This window comes from Anser anser, assembly GCF_964211835.1.
Source record: "Anser anser genome assembly, chromosome: 1".
In the NCBI taxonomy this organism is placed as follows: Eukaryota; Metazoa; Chordata; class Aves; order Anseriformes; family Anatidae; genus Anser; species Anser anser.
This window is the reverse complement of record NC_139720.1, coordinates 153,720,009-153,737,762: the sequence shown is the minus strand read 5'-3', so window position 1 is coordinate 153,737,762 and position 17,754 is coordinate 153,720,009. Positions and strand designations below refer to the sequence as shown.

Sequence of the window (17,754 nt, the reverse complement as noted above, 5' to 3'; positions counted from 1 at the left end):
AAACCACATCCACAGCCTTTCCCTCATCCACCAAGCACGTCACTGGGTCATAGAAGGAGATCAGGTTCGTCAAGCAGGACCTGCCTTTCATAAACCCATGCTGACTGGGCCTGATCGCCTGCTTGCCCTGCAAGTGCCGCGTGATGACCCTCAAGATAATCTGCTCCATGAGCTTCCCTGGCACTGAGGTCAAACTGACAGGCCTATAGTTCCCCGGGTGATCCAAATGCTTTTCTTTGTCATATAGCTATGATATATATGTCATATAGCTATTCTTTGTCATATAGCTATGGAAACCTTCTCAAAGCTTCTTTGTGGGAGAACTTCAATTCCACGAGATACTTCCATTTTTCCTCTTTATTGTTTTTCTCTTGTTAAGGCAAACAATACAGAAACATTGAACATCATTATCAAGGAATCTTGAATTTTGAAGAGACTTTGCATTTTGAAATACTGCAAATGTATTTATAAAAAGCACACAATAAATCAATTGCTTTCAGAAAATCGCAGGCTGAGCAAGGGCCAAATCTGTCCATAAATTTAATCTTTTCCAATGAGCAACCTCATCACAAAATGCCTTAAAAAATTGTCAAGTTCCAACTTTTTAAAATGTATTTTTTTCCTCCTGCTGTTCTTATTGGCATGATTTTTCAGGACTGCATTTCACTAGTATGGAAGTTAGAAGACTTCCAATTTCCAATCTAAAAATTTATGCAGGCCATATTTTATATCTGTGATCCTTTAGCTCCTCTCTCTCCCCCATCTTTACTTTCTGGATGTATTTTACAGAGTGAAATCACACTCCTTCTCAGCTTATGCTTTGCTGTTTGAAACAAGCTAGTCTCCTTTAATAGAACTTTAAAGATGTTTCTGTTTAAAAATAAACTTCATAGCTGTAGAAATCCATGTGTGTACTAGCTCTTCCTGGTAGGGGGGCACCGACATATGAAGGAAAATGCAGCAGCGATGAAATAAAGGTGACACACTTCTACCCTCCTGTCTTTCTCCTCCAGTTTTTCTTCCCCCACATAAATACAGCTCGGGGAGTCTGTGTACAAATTTGGCACTGTTTGTCAGCACCCAAACAAGCTGTAAAATAAATCACGCAACCTAATTTTAGTTCTGGCTGGCAAAGCCAACATTGTTGCTATCCTAATGCTTGTAATTTGGCTCAGCGAAAAATGCTTTGGAGGCAGAATTGTTTAATTACTTCAAAGGCTGTTGGCCGACTAAGGCTCAACAGACTTCCAGCTGGCAAAGACAGGAGGGGTTCTGTGCTCCATCCGAGAGGAAGGGTGCGTTAGGAGGAAGCCACATAAAATCCTGAACTTGATATAGGGCTCGTCGTATTTATATCCACGCCATGGCAAACTTGGCCCTGCCAACAAGCACTAAAGGACCTTTGCCGCTTTGCTCAAGCTAGTCACTGAAAACTACCAACCAACTCCGGCATTTGAGGAGAGATTTAAAGAGATTTAATTTTTCTTTCCATTGTTTGAAGCACTGTTCACAGAAACTTGCTCGGATTAGAGCATGCGTTTGAGGGCAGGGGTTTGAGGGCACTATGCTGTACTGGTGCTGAATCTTCTGTCAGCAGGACATTTTAAGTTTTTGACCTTTTTTTTTTTTTTGAATTCTAGAATAACTACAGTGAGCCATATAAATGATTATTTAATGTTACAAATCGGATTATTTTAATATAGATTTTAAATAATTGTGGCAGTGCCCAAAGCACCCCACTCATGTCTTCAGTCACCGTTATTTGCTGATGTTGAAAATATAACTGCAAGGATGAGGCAGAAAACATTTCCTGCGCCTCTAGATGCTCTTTTCTGAAATAATCTTGTGTCTCCTCGTACAGTTTTCCTGAAGCACCGTCGCTACGCTTGCGCTGCGCTGCTCTCCCTGCGGCCCCACAGGCACCCAGGGAAGCCCGGCTCCCCGCGCCTGGTTTACGAGCCCGCTCCCTTCCCACACAGCCCCGCCTCTCCACACACGCAGCCACCATGCAGGTACCGCCACCCTTCTCCCCCCCCCCCCGCCGGTTCCCCGTTGCCTTTCCCTCCCGCCTTCCCCCACATCCCCCCGCAAGGCCCGGCCCGCCGGACGAGACCATGAGGGAGCAGCGGGGGGGAGACACCGAGGAGCAGCAGAGAAGCGAGGCGCCCCCCTCCCTCCGCCCGCCATCGCGCGCCGCGTCCGTTTCCGGCGCGCGCTCGTTCCCGCTCCGCCGCCGCGGGGAGGCGCCGCGCAGCGCGGGCAGGTAACGGGCAGGGGACGGGGGCGGCGGAGCGGAGCCCTTAACCCCCCCCTCCCCCCCCGCCGCCTGTGAGGGGCCTTAGTGCCTTAGTGGAGGGTGGCCGGCCGGACCCCGGGGGTGCTGCCGGGCGCTGCTCCCTCCCTCTCTCTCTCCCTCCCTCCCTCTCTCTTTTTTTCCCCCACCCATTTTGTAGAATAAGAGGCACGCAAAAATATGAAGGAACCCCCGACCGCCTCTTAAGGAAAGCGGTGAAACAGACTGAATGTAACACTGTGGATTTACAGTGAGCAGAGATAAGAGTTACTGCCATTTTCTGTCAGCTTGAACTTCGCCTGCAGCAGAAGTGTGCAGGCTGCTTCAAAATTAAGCGATTTAGCGGTCTGTTAATTTGTATAAATTATTTTATGCTTTATCTACGCAAGGTATTGTGACCTTAAGGGGGCAGGAATAATCAGCTACAATTACATAAGCGTAGGAAGCTGTTACAATCCGTGTTGAGCTCCTGTGCAGGTTTATGAGGGTGTTTACTCATGATGTTTCCATCGCAGTATCACTATGGTGGTTGGCACTTCAGAAATAATAAAAAGTGCCGTTTGTAGAATTCTAGAGACGCTTATGTGTGTGTTTTGATATGTTTTGAAAGGTCTTTCAGTGTATTAGGATGTGAGCTCAGAAATAAGCTTTGTGTGTATTTTTAGGTTGACTAAGATGCCTGTACTAACTAATCGTTTCCTTTCAGGTACCTCATCAATAGCTTGCTGTGGCAATGGAGGCAATGGTGCAAACTGTGTGGTAATCACAACATAAACCAAAATATTCCTGGCTGTACAATACTCTTTCAGTACAATTCAATGCCTAACATTTCAGAAGAGGAAAAGGAGAATGGGTCTGGAAACAATGGAAACACTGGAAAGAAACATGGAAAAGAATCCCCGGAAGCTTCTCTTCATGATCCTGTAAAGCCATACTGCATGTCAGATACCTCCACTGCGTCGCTGGTGTCTAGGGGAGATGGGCATTACCCATGGGGATGTCCAGTGACTCATACACGAGAGAAATTTTATACCATTTGCTCAGACTATGCTTTTTTAAACAGAGTAACATCTATTTGTAAAAGCCCAAGTGCTTCAGTTAGTGCCTGCCTGTCGAGCAGTGCTGCCTTAAATGTTGGAAATAACACACCTAGCTTGCTGGGCGTTCAAACTGGTGCTTCAGACATAATCTACGGTGAAGATGCTAACTTGGAAGACTTGTCTGGCAGTCTTGGAAAGCTTCCGCTGGCATGGGAAATTGACAAGTCAGAGTTCAACAGCATGACCACAAACCATAAGAACAAAGCAGGTGAGGTGGTGAACATTGGATGTTGTGTTAGAGAAAGCTTATTTCAGAGCTTGCTTTTGGAGAGGGAAGGTCAGCGCTCATGTTGCTTGAGTGCTGTAGGAGAGCCTGCACATCATTTCAAACAACTTCCTCATCAGCAAAGGGGAGAGTGAGGTAGGAGGAGTGAAAGCAAAATGTAGCTGCCGGGATAAGTGGCTCTAAAACAAGACTGGCTTGTACTTTACTATGTGGGTTGTTTTGTACTTTACTGTGTGGGTTTTGTTTTTGGTGGCTTTTAAAAACTTTTCTGTAGTAGAACCCGATGCATTATGCAGTGATTATTTCTACCTGTTAAGTACAGTTCTGTCACTTGCAGAAGTGTTTGAGGGTACTTCATAGATGTGTTTTGAAAATAAAGGTGTGCTTTATTCATGATAACAAGTGAAATCATTAGTTATCTAGAAGAGCAGTTGGTTTCTGTAATGAAGTTGTATATATTCATTTGCTGTATGTTTACAGTGTTAGGAGGCCCATTTCATTACAGCTGGCTTTGCTGCCTCCTATGTGCTTTCTCAGATTGCTGCTGTGAATTGCGCTCACATACACGCATGGTTTTGTTTTGTAATTCTTTACTTATCTACAGCTGTCTGTAGCTTTTTTTTTTTCTTAACGTGTTGGCTAGCTAGTCAAATTGCAGTTTTATATCTCTTATTGTGAGACCAGTTTAGCAAAACTTAAATAGGAGTTTGGAAAATTGCCATTGTTTTTTTCATGTGTATGGGCAGTGTCCTTAAATATAAGAAGGAATGATAACATCTTACAGGATGGTCAGCTTTTCTAAAATATATGTGTTATATTTTATTTGGATATGATGGCTTCAAAATTGGACAAACACTCTAACACATGGTCCAATTCTTTTTGTTTTTCCATTGCCTCAGTGGCTTAAAAATGAGAAGACCTTAGGGGTGTGTTACTCTTGCTGAATTGATGTATAAGTTTTTGTCAGAAAGTAGCTGATTACACAGCTTAGCTTTGAAAAGCAAATGTTCAATTATGTTTTTCTGTGCATTTAATGTTCTGTGATGGGAGGTTCATGTTGGTCTCTAGTCTGGCAGCATATTTTCAGCCTTTTAGGATCTTCAAAGAATGTGTTTCTGGGACAGCTGATAAAACTCATCAGGAAGTTTTCAGATTGACTGCTTTCTCTGAACAGTTGAGGAGATCATCATTAATTCTTTTCAGAAAAACATGATGTTGTTTATGTACCTAACGGGTGCTTTGGGATTTTACAGACCTGTTGAAAATCTTGATTGGTTATTTTATCCTTCAATTAATATTTAGTCCCAGTTTGCGAGCACTAACACAGCCGTCATCTGTTATTTGAGGTGCATGCTATTACTAAAAATATTTATGGAGAAAGATATAAAAGGTAAACAAGGCATTCATTTGTTTCTGAAATCTGCTTTGCAGGCAATATGAAGAAACAAGGGACAAAGAAAAAATCTGTGGAAAAAAAAAGCAAACAATACAGGGAGTGTCCTCAGCGCTCTGCTCTTGAGGATGTGAAGGAGAGGAAAGTGTTGGACCTCCGGAGATGGTAGTATTTATGAAATGCATTTCAGGTTATCCCCATAAAATTTATGGGTAGACACCACTGCTGGTTATTTTATTTAAGACTCCTTAGTTACATCTTAATCGTACAATACAATACAACTACTGTATGGGTTTGTTAAACATATGCACACTAAATCTTGTACTTTCTAAAGTAAGAGAAAGAATGAGATCTTCCCTCCCATCAGCTGAAATTCTAAGAACATTTTTGTTTTTAAAGAACTTCTTTCAGTATGGAAAAAAAATGTGAGGGTTCAGTGTTTAAAAAAAGTTGCAAGTTCACTAGCATGGTCTTGCAAAAATTAAGTGTAGAGCTGATGTATATTGCTCCTGATTTTTCTTTTCAGTTGGAAATACTAGATCAGAACCCGTCAGTTCTGTGAATGTATATCATATGAGCATAGTTCACTCAGTTCAATGAACTCCTCTGGTTCTTATTGTATGTCTATGACATAAGGAAGTTAGACTGGAGAATCTGCAGCCCAGACAGCATTCTTTGTTAGATTGTCACAAATGCAGTTTACTGAAAGTTCGTATGTTAGAAGAGACAGGATCAAACTATGTTGTATTAGCATAGAACCGTTTTTCCTACAGGATCATTTTTACAGAACCCCTATGATGCTGTTAGAAATTTGACCTGTTTGTATGATAGTGAGTAGTGATATCTGACAAGCATAAAGAAATGTATTAGTATGTTTGCTCCTTTTTTTTGTTGTTGTTGTTGAAGTATACATTCTTTTATACAATAAGAGTGAAAACTTGTAGTAGAGCTTGGCACTTCAGGGGCATGACACAAAGAAAAGAAGTTCAGGTTGCTCAAGTAACCAAATCAAGAATTCTTACTGATGTGTTTGTTGTTTTTGTTGTTTTAGGTATTGTATTAGCCGACCTCAGTATAAGACTTCTTGTGGAATTTCTTCACTAGTATCTTGCTGGAATTTCTTATATAGTACGCTGGGAGCTGGCAGGTAAGTCACACTTACATACCCTTTTGCCTCTAAAGAGTTTGAAATGTGGTGTTAATTTCTTTATTAAACAATTTCTTTTTTTTTTTTTTTTTTCAGTTTGCCACCTATTACTCAAGAAGAAGCTTTACACATACTGGGTTTTCAACCCCCATTTGAAGACATTAGGTTTGGTCCATTCACTGGAAACACAACTTTAATGAGGTATGCTTGATTCTTTTGATGCAGCCAAATAGTTAATAGATGCAAAACTGTCATGATAAAAACTAGATCATACAATCTCTAAAGACACGGTAGTAATTCATTTATTTAAAAAAAAAAAAACTAAAAACAACTAGTCATCTTAAGTTTTAAAATAACAGAGCATATCTGGGTGCTCTGACGGTGTCCAACAACTTTTCAAAGGGTTTTTACACTAGCCATTATGTATGGTGCAGGTGTTGTTAGATCATGAGAACGTGAAATTGTATTAAATTTTTTGTTTCAGTTTGATTAATGGTTGTACGAATGAATCCATCTCCTGGTTAGGAAATCTGTTCTTTACCCTCATTCTGTTCTTTACCCTTATTTTCCTGTCATTGTTAAATGCATGTTAATGTCATTAAGATAGCCTGAAATGACTCTTGATACATTAGTAGCTTTATGTAAAAAAAAAAAAAAAAAAAATGAAATAATGAGTTCATTGCACCTTTGCACAAAGGAGCTATTCAGGATGAGGTGCGTAGGTGAAGATGGGGCTGGAGTCACAGAAGGCTTGAACTTTCAAATTCTTTCCTTTCTGCTCTGTTGCTTCCTGATCTTGAGGAGTTAGGTCTAAAATCTTTGTCCATTCTTTGTTTTACTAAACTCATAAAAACTTTTAGAATTAAACAGGGCCTCGAGGTTTGAACATCTTAAAAAGGCTTTGATGCATTACCCGTTTATGAGATTCAAAAATTTTGCTGTTTCTTACAAGCCTTGTGAATCACGTTTGATCTAGTTAGTATTTTTTGAATGCAATATATATGTTTTGGCACAGAATGTGGGCACTGGATTTGAAAATGTGGGAGCAGTCTGTTCTTAAATAGTAGCATACTGTCTAGATCATTGTAGACTGTCATGAAAACTTCTTCCGTGCCTTAGAAGACTCAGATCCAGATTTTGCATCTCTTAGGAGTACGTCAGCCGTTATAGAACAAGCTGACAGAATATTCTGTCTCTTTATGGCAACAGTCTGTACAGCAAAAAGTAAAACCTGGCATCCTTCCTCCTGTTCCCCAGTGAGTGCCCTACGTGCTGCAGAAAAGTTACCTTTGTTTATCTGTTTGTTTTTCTTGCTGTTCAAACCGCTTTAAGCATTTGGCAGACTGTAAAACAGGAGGGCTGAGAGACAAACCCATCCTAACATAGTTTTATGATTGAGGTATACTACCTTGGGGGAGGTAAATTTGAATCTTGTAATGCTCTGAAGTAAATATCTGAGACAAAATCCTCTTGGCAGACCTGCTGTCACTTTCTGCTGTGAGGAGTTCTGGTACTGGACTTCCGTGATGCTTTGGGAATGTAAAATTGATACCCGATGCAGAATGTCCCACTGAAGTCTCCTGCCTTCTAATGTCTTAGAAAATTTCTGTTGTATACCTTACAAATCACGGCTGAAGTTTGGCACTTCAGAATTTGAGTGTCTTTTTAAAGGCTGAGTAGTTGAAAGTTAGATGTGCCTGAACTGAACAGAATAGGACCAACATTTCTAAACCTAGCCCTCTGTTTATTGTGGTTCTATATCACCTCTGGAAAAGCAAAGTGAAAGGAAAGGTTTTGAATATTTATTTACATTCTTAGAATGATCTGTTTGCGTTATGTACCCTGGTCATCTGCAATTTGTATGCTAGTGTGGTAGGTGCTTAGTAGCACACTGAGGCTTCTTTTCTAAACTGCTAAGCAGAGAGAAGTGTGAGAAAAGAAAATTGAATTTAATAACTATTGGGTTACTACAGTCTTTAAGCTTATTGTTTCAGATGGTTTAGGCAAATAAATGATCACTTCCATATCAAGGGATGCTCATATGTTCTGTATAAACCTCATGGGAAGAACAAGACAGCTGGAGAAACTGGTAAGCAGCTAATCCTAAAGCATTCATCTTACAGTATATAAAGTGAAAAAGTCCCACAACGTGCAGCATTTGACAGGACAAATAATTAGTATTGTTTCAAGTTTCAGATAAGGTATCAAATAACTCCAAATTGTCTGATTTTTCTAATTTTACTTTCTCCCTTATTTTGCTAATACTTTCATCTGTAATGTTTAAAAAATAAGATGCATTCTCTGATTCTGTGTGGTTTCAATCACAAAGATGGAATTTTAAGGTATCCAGGTTTCCTGGAAGAGGTATTTACTGTAATACTGGGGGAGCAGCACATTTTTATTTCAACATTTTGGAAATCTCTTTATAAAAATTCAGAATGTAGCACCAAAGTATTATTGTAATACCTTTATTATATGTTTTGTACTTCTAAAATATATTTTTAAGTTAGTGCACTCATTTGTTATACCTGCCATTAGCTAACATCTGACTCTAAATGTTAGGTGATTACTTTCAACTTGCTGCTGAAGCTGCGTTTTTATGCATACTTTTAAGTGAGCTATCTAAAGAGAAGTTACGGTTTTATATACAGTTTATTAGCCTTTGGCTCAGTCTGGTTACTTGTCTTCTAACTGGAAGGGTAGTTTAAAAGGATAAAACCATGATGAAAAGTTATGGGACAGATTATTGAAATGGGTATCCCAGCAAACTGTTCTTCACTTATCAATTGTATGTTCAGCTATTTTTTGAAATTCTCAAGCGGGATACCACATTTCAGCGTCTTTTCTCACATTCCCTGAAACTGAGCACTGTAGTTACGTTACAGAATATGGTATCCTCAAATATGGGAGGTGATCCTAGGACTATTAAGAAGCTCATGATATCTAAGTGTTTGAAAAGCTTTCAGGTGTTTTGGTAGTGTCATTGCTGCATGACTTCACTTCATCTGACTAGAGCAGTGGGATTGCTTTATGTTGCAATGTCTATTTCCTAAATTGAGATACTTTTGCTTCTTTTTTGCAGAAAAAGTAATTTTTAATGTTTTTGATCTACATCTAATGCATACTGTATATTCCATTTCTCTAGAAAAGTCTATGGGGCAAATGTTAACTTTTTTTGTACCAGGCAGGAAACAAACTAGGTTACAAGTTTTAAATGAACACTGTATTTTGTGTGTGCTGTTAGATCACATCCTCTAATTGGAAAACTAACGAACAAAATACCCAACAACAAAAAAACAGGTGTAACTATTTTATATTAGGAAATAAGTCTCTCTCTCTCTTTTTTTTTTTTCCTAAATATGATGTGCAGGATTAAAGCACTGTGGACTGTAACATTAACTTTCTTTTGTAGCCTTGGGAGCCCTCGCAAAGCTAACACGTGGACTGAAAGAGGAATCAATGGCCTACATCTACCATTGCCAGAACCATTATTTTTGTCCAATTGGATTTGAAGCAACCCCAGTAAAGGCTAGTAAAGCATATAGGTAAGATGATATGCTTATGCTTATCTTAGTGGAGAAATGTACAAAAAGAAATTCCTGCAAGTTGATACCACTTTTTTCCCCAAAATAACGTTTCATGTTATGTTGTAAAAGCATTTATGTTTGAAATAGCAAAACACTACTGTAGTTTGAAAGGATTGACTTAACAAAACTAAACACAACTGAGCAAGCTAGATTGAGAGAACTTAAACAGAAAACCATAATGGTACTAAGAAGATGCTAAAAGATGTGTATGTAAGTAGGGTAGTTATCTACCTGAAGGGCAAATGAAGAAAGCTAGCCTGAAAAATACAACCCCGTATACCAAAAAAAGTAAGGTGACTGCAGGTGAGTGTGTTTGTGACTTTCTTTATAAATGAGAAGCAAAAAGCCTAGCAGTGATATTAATCCATTGTGAAGTAAATATAAAATCTGTAACTGCAGAAACAAGTGTTTGTGGATGGGGAGAACAGGATCTTGTAGTACAGCCAGCAGTATGGTGATCATGTACTTTTTTTTTTTCCAGTGTTGACTAAGAAAGATGATAGAATGTTAAAACTGGAATTTAAGGCTTAGGAAAGTAACTAATTGAATAATTTGTTACCAAGAATCTTGAAAAGAGGGAGGGGTAGAAGCTTGAAGGGATCTCTGAACTATCATAGGATGTTTGTCTTTTTTAAACAACTCTTGAAATGATGAAGTACTTTTGAAAGACCAGGAGAAACTTGATTTGCCAGTTGTTTTAGAATGAAAATATGACAACTTGAATAATTTCAGATTTGTCAGGGTGACATTACTCAGGATAAAATAATGGGATAGTTGATACAGATTTCAATTAAATACAGGTTTAAAATGAGGGTAATATCATTGGTATTCATACTGAATTTAGGGGATACCCTTGATTTAAAAAACAAAAACAAACACAAATTGCCTCAAGATTATGAAAATTTTCAGCCTTAGCAAATTTTATCTGAGGTTTTGTAAGGCATTTTACTTGCTGCTATGCTGAGTGTAGTTTGGTTTGCATCATTCACAGAATCATATTCAATTAAGTTGTTTTTCCTGTCTCAAAGTGCTTGCAAGCACAGTATGTACTGCAGGTTTGTGTTGCACTCTCAGGGTTCACCTGTTGGTCGATATTTAGTAGTATTATCAATAAGCATAAGAAAATCTCTGACAAAATTAGCAGATACTGATAGCATGGAGTACTAAGCAATGAAGAGAATAGTTGCTGATGCAAGGTGAGTCTCATTCTTGCATTTTTCTTACCAAGCAGTGTGTGTTTTGCTGTGTTGAAAGCTGTAGTGTCACACCAAGGAATGAAGAATGCTAGCTCTGCTTCTAAAGTTCAGAGTGGTATTTATGTGGAGGCAATAAAGCTTAATCATATGAATCTCATTTGTTCCCAGTGTGAGGCTGTGACCAAGGGGTTAATTAAGCTTTTAGTATATGAACAAAAGAATACAGAAGGTGTGGGTTTTTTAATTACAATTCCATTCATTGACATGCCATTTGAGTGACAAGAGTTAAGAAAATGTGCCCCAAATAGACATCCAACACATCAATCTGCTTAAGTTTACCAAAAGGTTCATGACTTGCTTACTCCATCACTTACTAAGAATGTGCACTGGGAGAGAAAAGGAGTTTAAAAAAAAATACATATATATACTAGATTGAAAGTGCAGTTAAAGTAGTAGTGTGGTCCAATGTGTGGAAACTTAAGATGCCTTATATATCTAGTTTGAATTTATATTGGTTAGAAATGAACAAGAGCAAGGATTTGAATACTTTACCTATGGTGGAAATGTATTGTCAGTCACTTGTGATGTTATTTTTAAGACAGTATTGGATTTTTTTTCTTTCCCCTAACAAAAGGCTTTCTCTCCTAAAAATGTAACATGAAGAAATGAGTTCAAGGAGCTTTTACACTCTTCTTTTAGGCTTGAGTTCAAACTAGGGAAGCATCCTGTTCTCTTTGTATCTTCTGATATCTTACTGGGAATAATTATGTTTAGACTCCAGAAGCACAGTCGATAGATTCTGCAGCAGTTCTTGTTTACCTGTTTTTGCATTCTAGTTATAAGAAAAAGCTTTTATTTGAAAATAAAACTAAGAATATTTAAGGTTAAAAAGAAATGGGTAGATAGGCTGCTCAGCTGAGCTTAGTAGACAGTTCTTAGGTCACCCACAGACTTCCTGTATGATCTTAGGTTGCTGGATTTGGACTCGGGAGACCTGGGTTCAGTTCCCAGTTCAACCACAGACTTCCAGTGTGACTTTAGGTAAGTCAATTAATCTATCCCGTGTCTTGTAGAATGATGGCATACATTGTTATTTTACAGGGAATTATAAGAATAAGTAAACGAATTGTTGCAAGCGGTAAGGCCATATGTATGCTGTCTAATTACTACCGCAGAAAATTCTTAGGTTTTGTCACGGTTGAAAATAAATTAGTTTTTCACAGGATAATTACACACAGGAAGTCACAGAACAAGCCTGTGTATCTCATCAGTCTGCCCTTAGGTCTGTCACAAATTTTCCCTGAACCAGCTACTACAGGCTTTAAGTTTCCTGAAATTAATTAACTTGAATCTGTATCAGTTGAGGATTTTGTTTGTTTTTTACTGTGTTGGATGCTTAGGAGGAAGCGGTTGAAGTTACCAGTTATTTTCATACAGGTTACCCTGTGGCTTTTAGTAATAGCTGTTAAGTGGGGTGTAGTTTGAAAAGAGTGGAAGGGGCTCTTCCATAGCTCTGGCAGAAGTCAAAACTGGGGAAGAAGTTTGTTCCACCCTCATGTGGCTTTCCACAACTCTTATTTGATTTTTTTTTTTTGCATATGTTTAGTATTATATTAGACCGTCTTACTGAGTAACACTGTTTTTGAAGAAGATTTGTCTTTCTCCCGAGCAATAAGCAATAGCACTTCTATCTTGCTTTCAAGCTTTGTGAAACAGAAAGCTTCTCTGTAGGCAATTGCAAACGCTATAGGAGCTGGTTTTAGTTTGGCTGAGAAAAAAAATAAATTAGAAAATCCTTAAAAAATGAATATGTGTATGTATAGAATGTTAATCTATTTTTTCTTTAGTATGCACAATAAATCTTACTAGGATTGTGTCCTCTATTGAACAGAGGTCGTGTCTTGCAGCAAGAAGTAGAGTATTGGATCTTAATTGGAGAGCCGAGCAGAAAACATCCAACGATACACTGTAAAAGGTATGTTACTTGGTAAGAATTCTAAATGCTTTTTCTTTAAGAACAGTTTGTATATATCTACTTGGAGCTACTGACTGACTTATTTGTTCAAAAGAACAAATATAACGTAGTTTTAAGAGAAACAGGTGCTTTAATGAGAAACTTCTTGTTGACCTTAAGGCTGGCTCTGCGGTTGTAGATCATGTGGCAGGATGTGTGTTGGTTGCTGAAAGCCAAAGCCTGTTTCTCTCGAGTGTGACAGAGCTTGTATTAGTCAGGCCGAAAAGACACGCAGGGTGCCTGCAATCATGCCAATTGTGATTTATAGGCCATGCGAACCTTGGATGAGTTTATGCTGCAATTCATGAAGTACTAGACTGCGTTTTGGGAATGCACTGGATATCTCAACATCTCCTAGCGTAGGCATAGGTACAGCCTGTAATCTGCTGCATTGTTCACTTATGTTCGTGGTGAACTCTGTTTCCTAAGAAGTTGATGACTAAATTAGACACACGTACAGAGCTACAGAGCTAGAGGGTTCTATATGGAAGTCTCATTGATTAGTTATATTTGTCATGATAAATGAGTTGAACAGTTTTCTCAGCTTTACTTGACATGCTGGTTCATAATGCTTAATTCCTGGAAGGAGGGAACAGTACAAAAGAATTGTATTTCTCAGGAAACCAGTTCCAGTTTTACCAAATAAATTCTTTGCTATGCACACAAGTTAACGCTGGAGTGATTTTTTGTTGTTGTTGCTACATTGGGAAAAGAGCTGTTTGGAAAGAGAAGAACCACACAAAATTTTCTTTGTTTCCTCTTTATTTTCCTAGTTGTGTTGAAAAAATTTTTGAAAGTGCTGATCTGATGGTTTGATAGTCAGTCAGATCGATCCCAGTACCTAAAACTTGATTTTCTTTGGTGATGTGACTATATTCACAGCAGTAAATACCTGCGTATTTTGGACTACTGAGATTGAGTGCAACAAAATAAGAAACATATTATGCATGTGGTTGCTGTGTTGAAAAAACAGAATACTATGCATCCTGCTAACAGACATTTGTCCTGTGGTGTTTGAGCTACAGATGGCACAGCAAAAGCTTTTTGAATATAGAATACAAACTCTGTAATATTATTTTTGATCATAGAGACATTTGTCTTCCTGCCTTAGTCCCACCAAGAGCTAGCAAAAGTTCTATGTTTCAGGTACGAGGGCAAAAAGGTTGGGGTGAAAATCTATTTTCTGAACTTGGAAGGTTATGTTAAAAAGAAACAAGTAATTAGACATTGAAAGAACTGGAAAGGTGATGTGCAGGCTTAAAGATGTGTAGAATGTGGGGATATTTGTTTCAGGCTAGAAGGAGCTACGAAAGCTTGAAGAGCTGAGTAAACAGGGTAGTTTATTACAAATGGGACTTGAATAGAATGGAAAGTGAGTTACAGTGAGAGCTGTCTGGTGAACACAGTTAGCGGATGAGCAAAACAAGGGTTCAAATGAAACACTATAAAACAGCAAGAGGATTAAATACAGTAAAAGGAATGTTTCTCCTTGCCTAAAACGCTTTGCTTCTCTCTTTTACAAACTGATGATTTGGTAAGCAACGCAACTAATGACTCACGATACTCTTACTCATTTTGGAAGCTGTTTGCCAAGAGCAGCAATAATCACCCAAATGCTTTGATTAAAAGTGAAGCTTTTATATCTAGCTTGATATCTCCAATACTGAGACTTTTTTTACATATCTTTATACAGTTGTTTATCTTTAAATCACTGTTAAAGACTACTTAAAGGTTCAGATCTCTATTTACACGTGTGTACAGGTGTCTTAGTGGTGGTGAGGCTTCATATTGTCAGCCAAGTAGTAATAATCTTATTCTGCAGGTGGACGGATATTGTCACTGACCTAAATACCCAAAATCCAGAATATCTAGATATTCGACACCTAGAGAGAGGATTGCAGCATCGAAAAACAAAGAAGGTAAGGTAAACTTATTAAGGTGGGAGGAAAATTCATGGTAGAGTTTGGCAAACCTATTCATACTTAAGCAGTGTAAGATAACTTTACTAAAAAAATAAGTAATGCAGAAGACAAGTCAAATGTGGATAGTCAAATACCAGTCATTTATATTTACTTGCAGGACAAGATATGATACAGCAGTAGCCTGACATATGCTAGGGTAAACCAGGATGTCTGTGTATACCATATATTTGGTCACAATATTTAACCTTCTCGGCTTAAAATATAGCTGCAGCAAGTATAGCAGTATTCTACAGATAAATTATGGACTCATCCTCTTGATGCACAACCTTCCAGCTGTGCGTAATCTGGAAAGAAAATACAGTAGGGTTGCATCAAACCTAGAACCCATGGGCATCTGCTCTTTGTACTTACTGATAATACATACAGTTGTCTTTCCAATAGCTAGGGCCATATATTGTGGGTGGGGGTTGTATCTAATTTCCAGATTAAAAGTCTATGAGAAATCCAGATCTTCAGTCTATGAGGCTGAAGAGATGATTTCAAATGTGGAGACACTATGGAAGATCGTGTCAGCAACATGAGAATGGACTGGAACAAATAATTTGCATGAAAATAGCTGGAGGGTGAAAAGACTAGCAGAAGATAGGTTATACTAGCCCATGAAAGATAAAATAGATAACTTAAAAAGATGAGAGAGACAGTAGCTGAATCTAGAAATTGATCAAAATTGATTGAATAGAGGTTTTTTAGTTTGTGGGTACGGTGGTGGTGTGGTTGTAGGGTTTTTTATTTTTTTTTTTTTTCTGTTTTAAGAATTCTGTTACCTGGAAGGATCTTTGTTTCAAATATCTACTTATGTTACAAAAGTGCCTATGTGCATTTAATGAATAACCTTTTTACTTCGATTAGGTTGGAGGAAATCTTCATTGCATCATTGCCTTTCAGAGACTTAACTGGCAAAGATTTGGTCCTTGGAATTTTCCGTTTGGAAATGTCAGACAGGATAAACAATCCCAAACACAAGGACAAGGTATCGCCAAATCTGAGAGTGAAGACAATATCTCTAAAAAACAACATGGACGACTGGGTCGATCTTTCAGTGCCGGTTTCCATCAGGAATCTACGTGGAAAAAATCTAATCTTCATGAGAGGAGGAACAGCGGGTATCAGAGCTATAATGATTATGATGGAAATGATTAAAATTAACTTTAGATAATAGAGTTGATATATCAAAGTTAGTTTTAATCAAGATATGGTAGGGATTTATTAGTCCTAGGTTATGTACGAATAAAAATTATTGTTTAAGATACAGCTTCATAATTATTGAATAAATCTGATTATATGGTTGCAATGGATGAGATCTGATACATAAACTGACATATAAGCACAGATTGTTGTACTTTTGTAATCAAAAGCAAATATGACAGCAAAAACCAATCACTTATTTTGAAATAATTGTACTATATCCTGAACTGTGAAGACAAAAGAGCAGATTGAAATTAGTCAATGTAATAATCAGACTTAATTGAAAATACTTAATACTCAAAAGCATGAAAATGTAATATGACTTCATAAAAAGGGTTATTCTGCATATGGTGTGAGGATAAAAGTAAATAATTGCCTTTCTTTTCAACGGTCCATTTTATTAAAGCTGCTCATACGCAGTGCAAAGAAAAATCACGAAGGTTGGAAAAACACCTTGTCAGATTTACAAAGTGAATGTATGTTCTCAGTCTAGTTCCCACTAGAGTTCTGTCAGTCAGATAATCATATTCTGTCAAGTAGTTCCCAGTTCCTTTTCCCTTTTCTGGATGCCTGTTTTAGGCTGAGGGGAATCACTGGTGGCAGGGAAGGTTTGGGGATGGGGGGACATTCTTTGCTGCTTTTGCTCTGTGGGTACAGTAGCTGATTTCTTATCCTGGGAGCTTGAGAGCACTGACTCGCTTAACACAAGCTTGGGAAATTCAGTTTTATAAAGCTGCATTTCCCATTAGCCCAACGAGCTGGCTGAACACAGGGTTCTCTTGGCAGTTCTTTTCCTTGTTCAATCTTAAAACTTGTTTTTGTGCTGCTCTTTTAATTTTGTATGATGGTAATGCAAGTGCCGAAAACTGCTGGCAGTCCTTATGATATACTGGGGGTCCTGGTGGACAGTGGGATGACTGTGAGCCAGCACTGTGCCCTTGTGGCCGAGAAGGCCAATGGCACCCTAGGGTGTATCGGGAGGGGTGTGGTTAGTAGGTCGAGAGAGGTTCTCCTCCCCCTCTACTCTGCCCTGGTGAGACCACATCTAGAATATTGCATCCAGTTCTGGGCCTTTCAGTTCAAGAAGGACAGGGAACTGCTTGAGAGAGCCCTGTGCAGAGCCACGAGGATGATTAAGGGAGTGGAGCATCTCCCTTACAAGGCAAGGCTGAGGGAGCTGGGTCTCTAGCTTGGAGAAGACTGAGGGGTGACCTTATTAACATTTATAAATATGTAAAGGGTGAGTGTCAGGAGGATGGAGCCAGGCTCTTCTCAGTGATACCCAATGAGAGGATAAGGGGCAATGGGTGCAAGCTGGAACATAGGAGATTCTGCTTAAATATGAGACAAAACTTCTTTACAGTGAGGGTGACAGAGCACTGGAACAGGCTGCCCGGGGGGGTTGTGGAGTCTCCTTCTCTGGAGACTTTCGAAACCTGCCTGGATGTGTTCCTGTGTGACCTGATCTAGGTGTTCCTGCTCTGGCAGGGGGATTGGACTAGGTGATCTTCCAAGGTCCCTTCCAATCCCTAACATTCTGTCATTCTTTGACACCTCTAGAGGGCCAGCAAACGATTCAGGTTTTTCCAGGTGTCTGCGTGCAGTCCCTTTGTTTTTTCCCTCCCCGGTTT

At 38.8% G+C, this 17,754-nt stretch overlaps 1 protein-coding gene across 5 annotated transcripts; it reads left to right on the top strand.

Moving 5' to 3' along the window:
* Positions 1-1,871: 1,871 nt before the first annotated feature.
* On the top strand, positions 1,872-16,267 carry BIVM (basic, immunoglobulin-like variable motif containing). 5 transcript variants are annotated; one of them, XM_083809183.1, is made up of 11 exons: positions 1,872-2,012; positions 3,000-3,601; positions 5,051-5,177; positions 6,064-6,159; positions 6,256-6,360; positions 8,154-8,248; positions 9,572-9,704; positions 11,912-11,983; positions 12,834-12,917; positions 14,779-14,875; positions 15,788-16,267. In XM_083809183.1, the coding sequence occupies exons 2-11, from the start codon at positions 3,112-3,114 to the stop codon at positions 16,076-16,078; spliced, it is 1,590 nt and encodes a 529-aa protein (XP_083665309.1). In that variant the 5' UTR covers positions 1,872-2,012; positions 3,000-3,111; the 3' UTR covers positions 16,079-16,267. The 5 variants fall into 5 exon arrangements, with proteins under 5 accessions (XP_083665309.1, XP_083665305.1, XP_083665306.1 ...); XM_083809179.1 differs by lacking the exon at positions 1,872-2,012 and adding an exon at positions 2,108-2,263; XM_083809181.1 differs by lacking the exon at positions 1,872-2,012 and adding an exon at positions 2,395-2,543.
* The last annotated feature ends 1,487 nt before the right edge of the window (positions 16,268-17,754 follow it).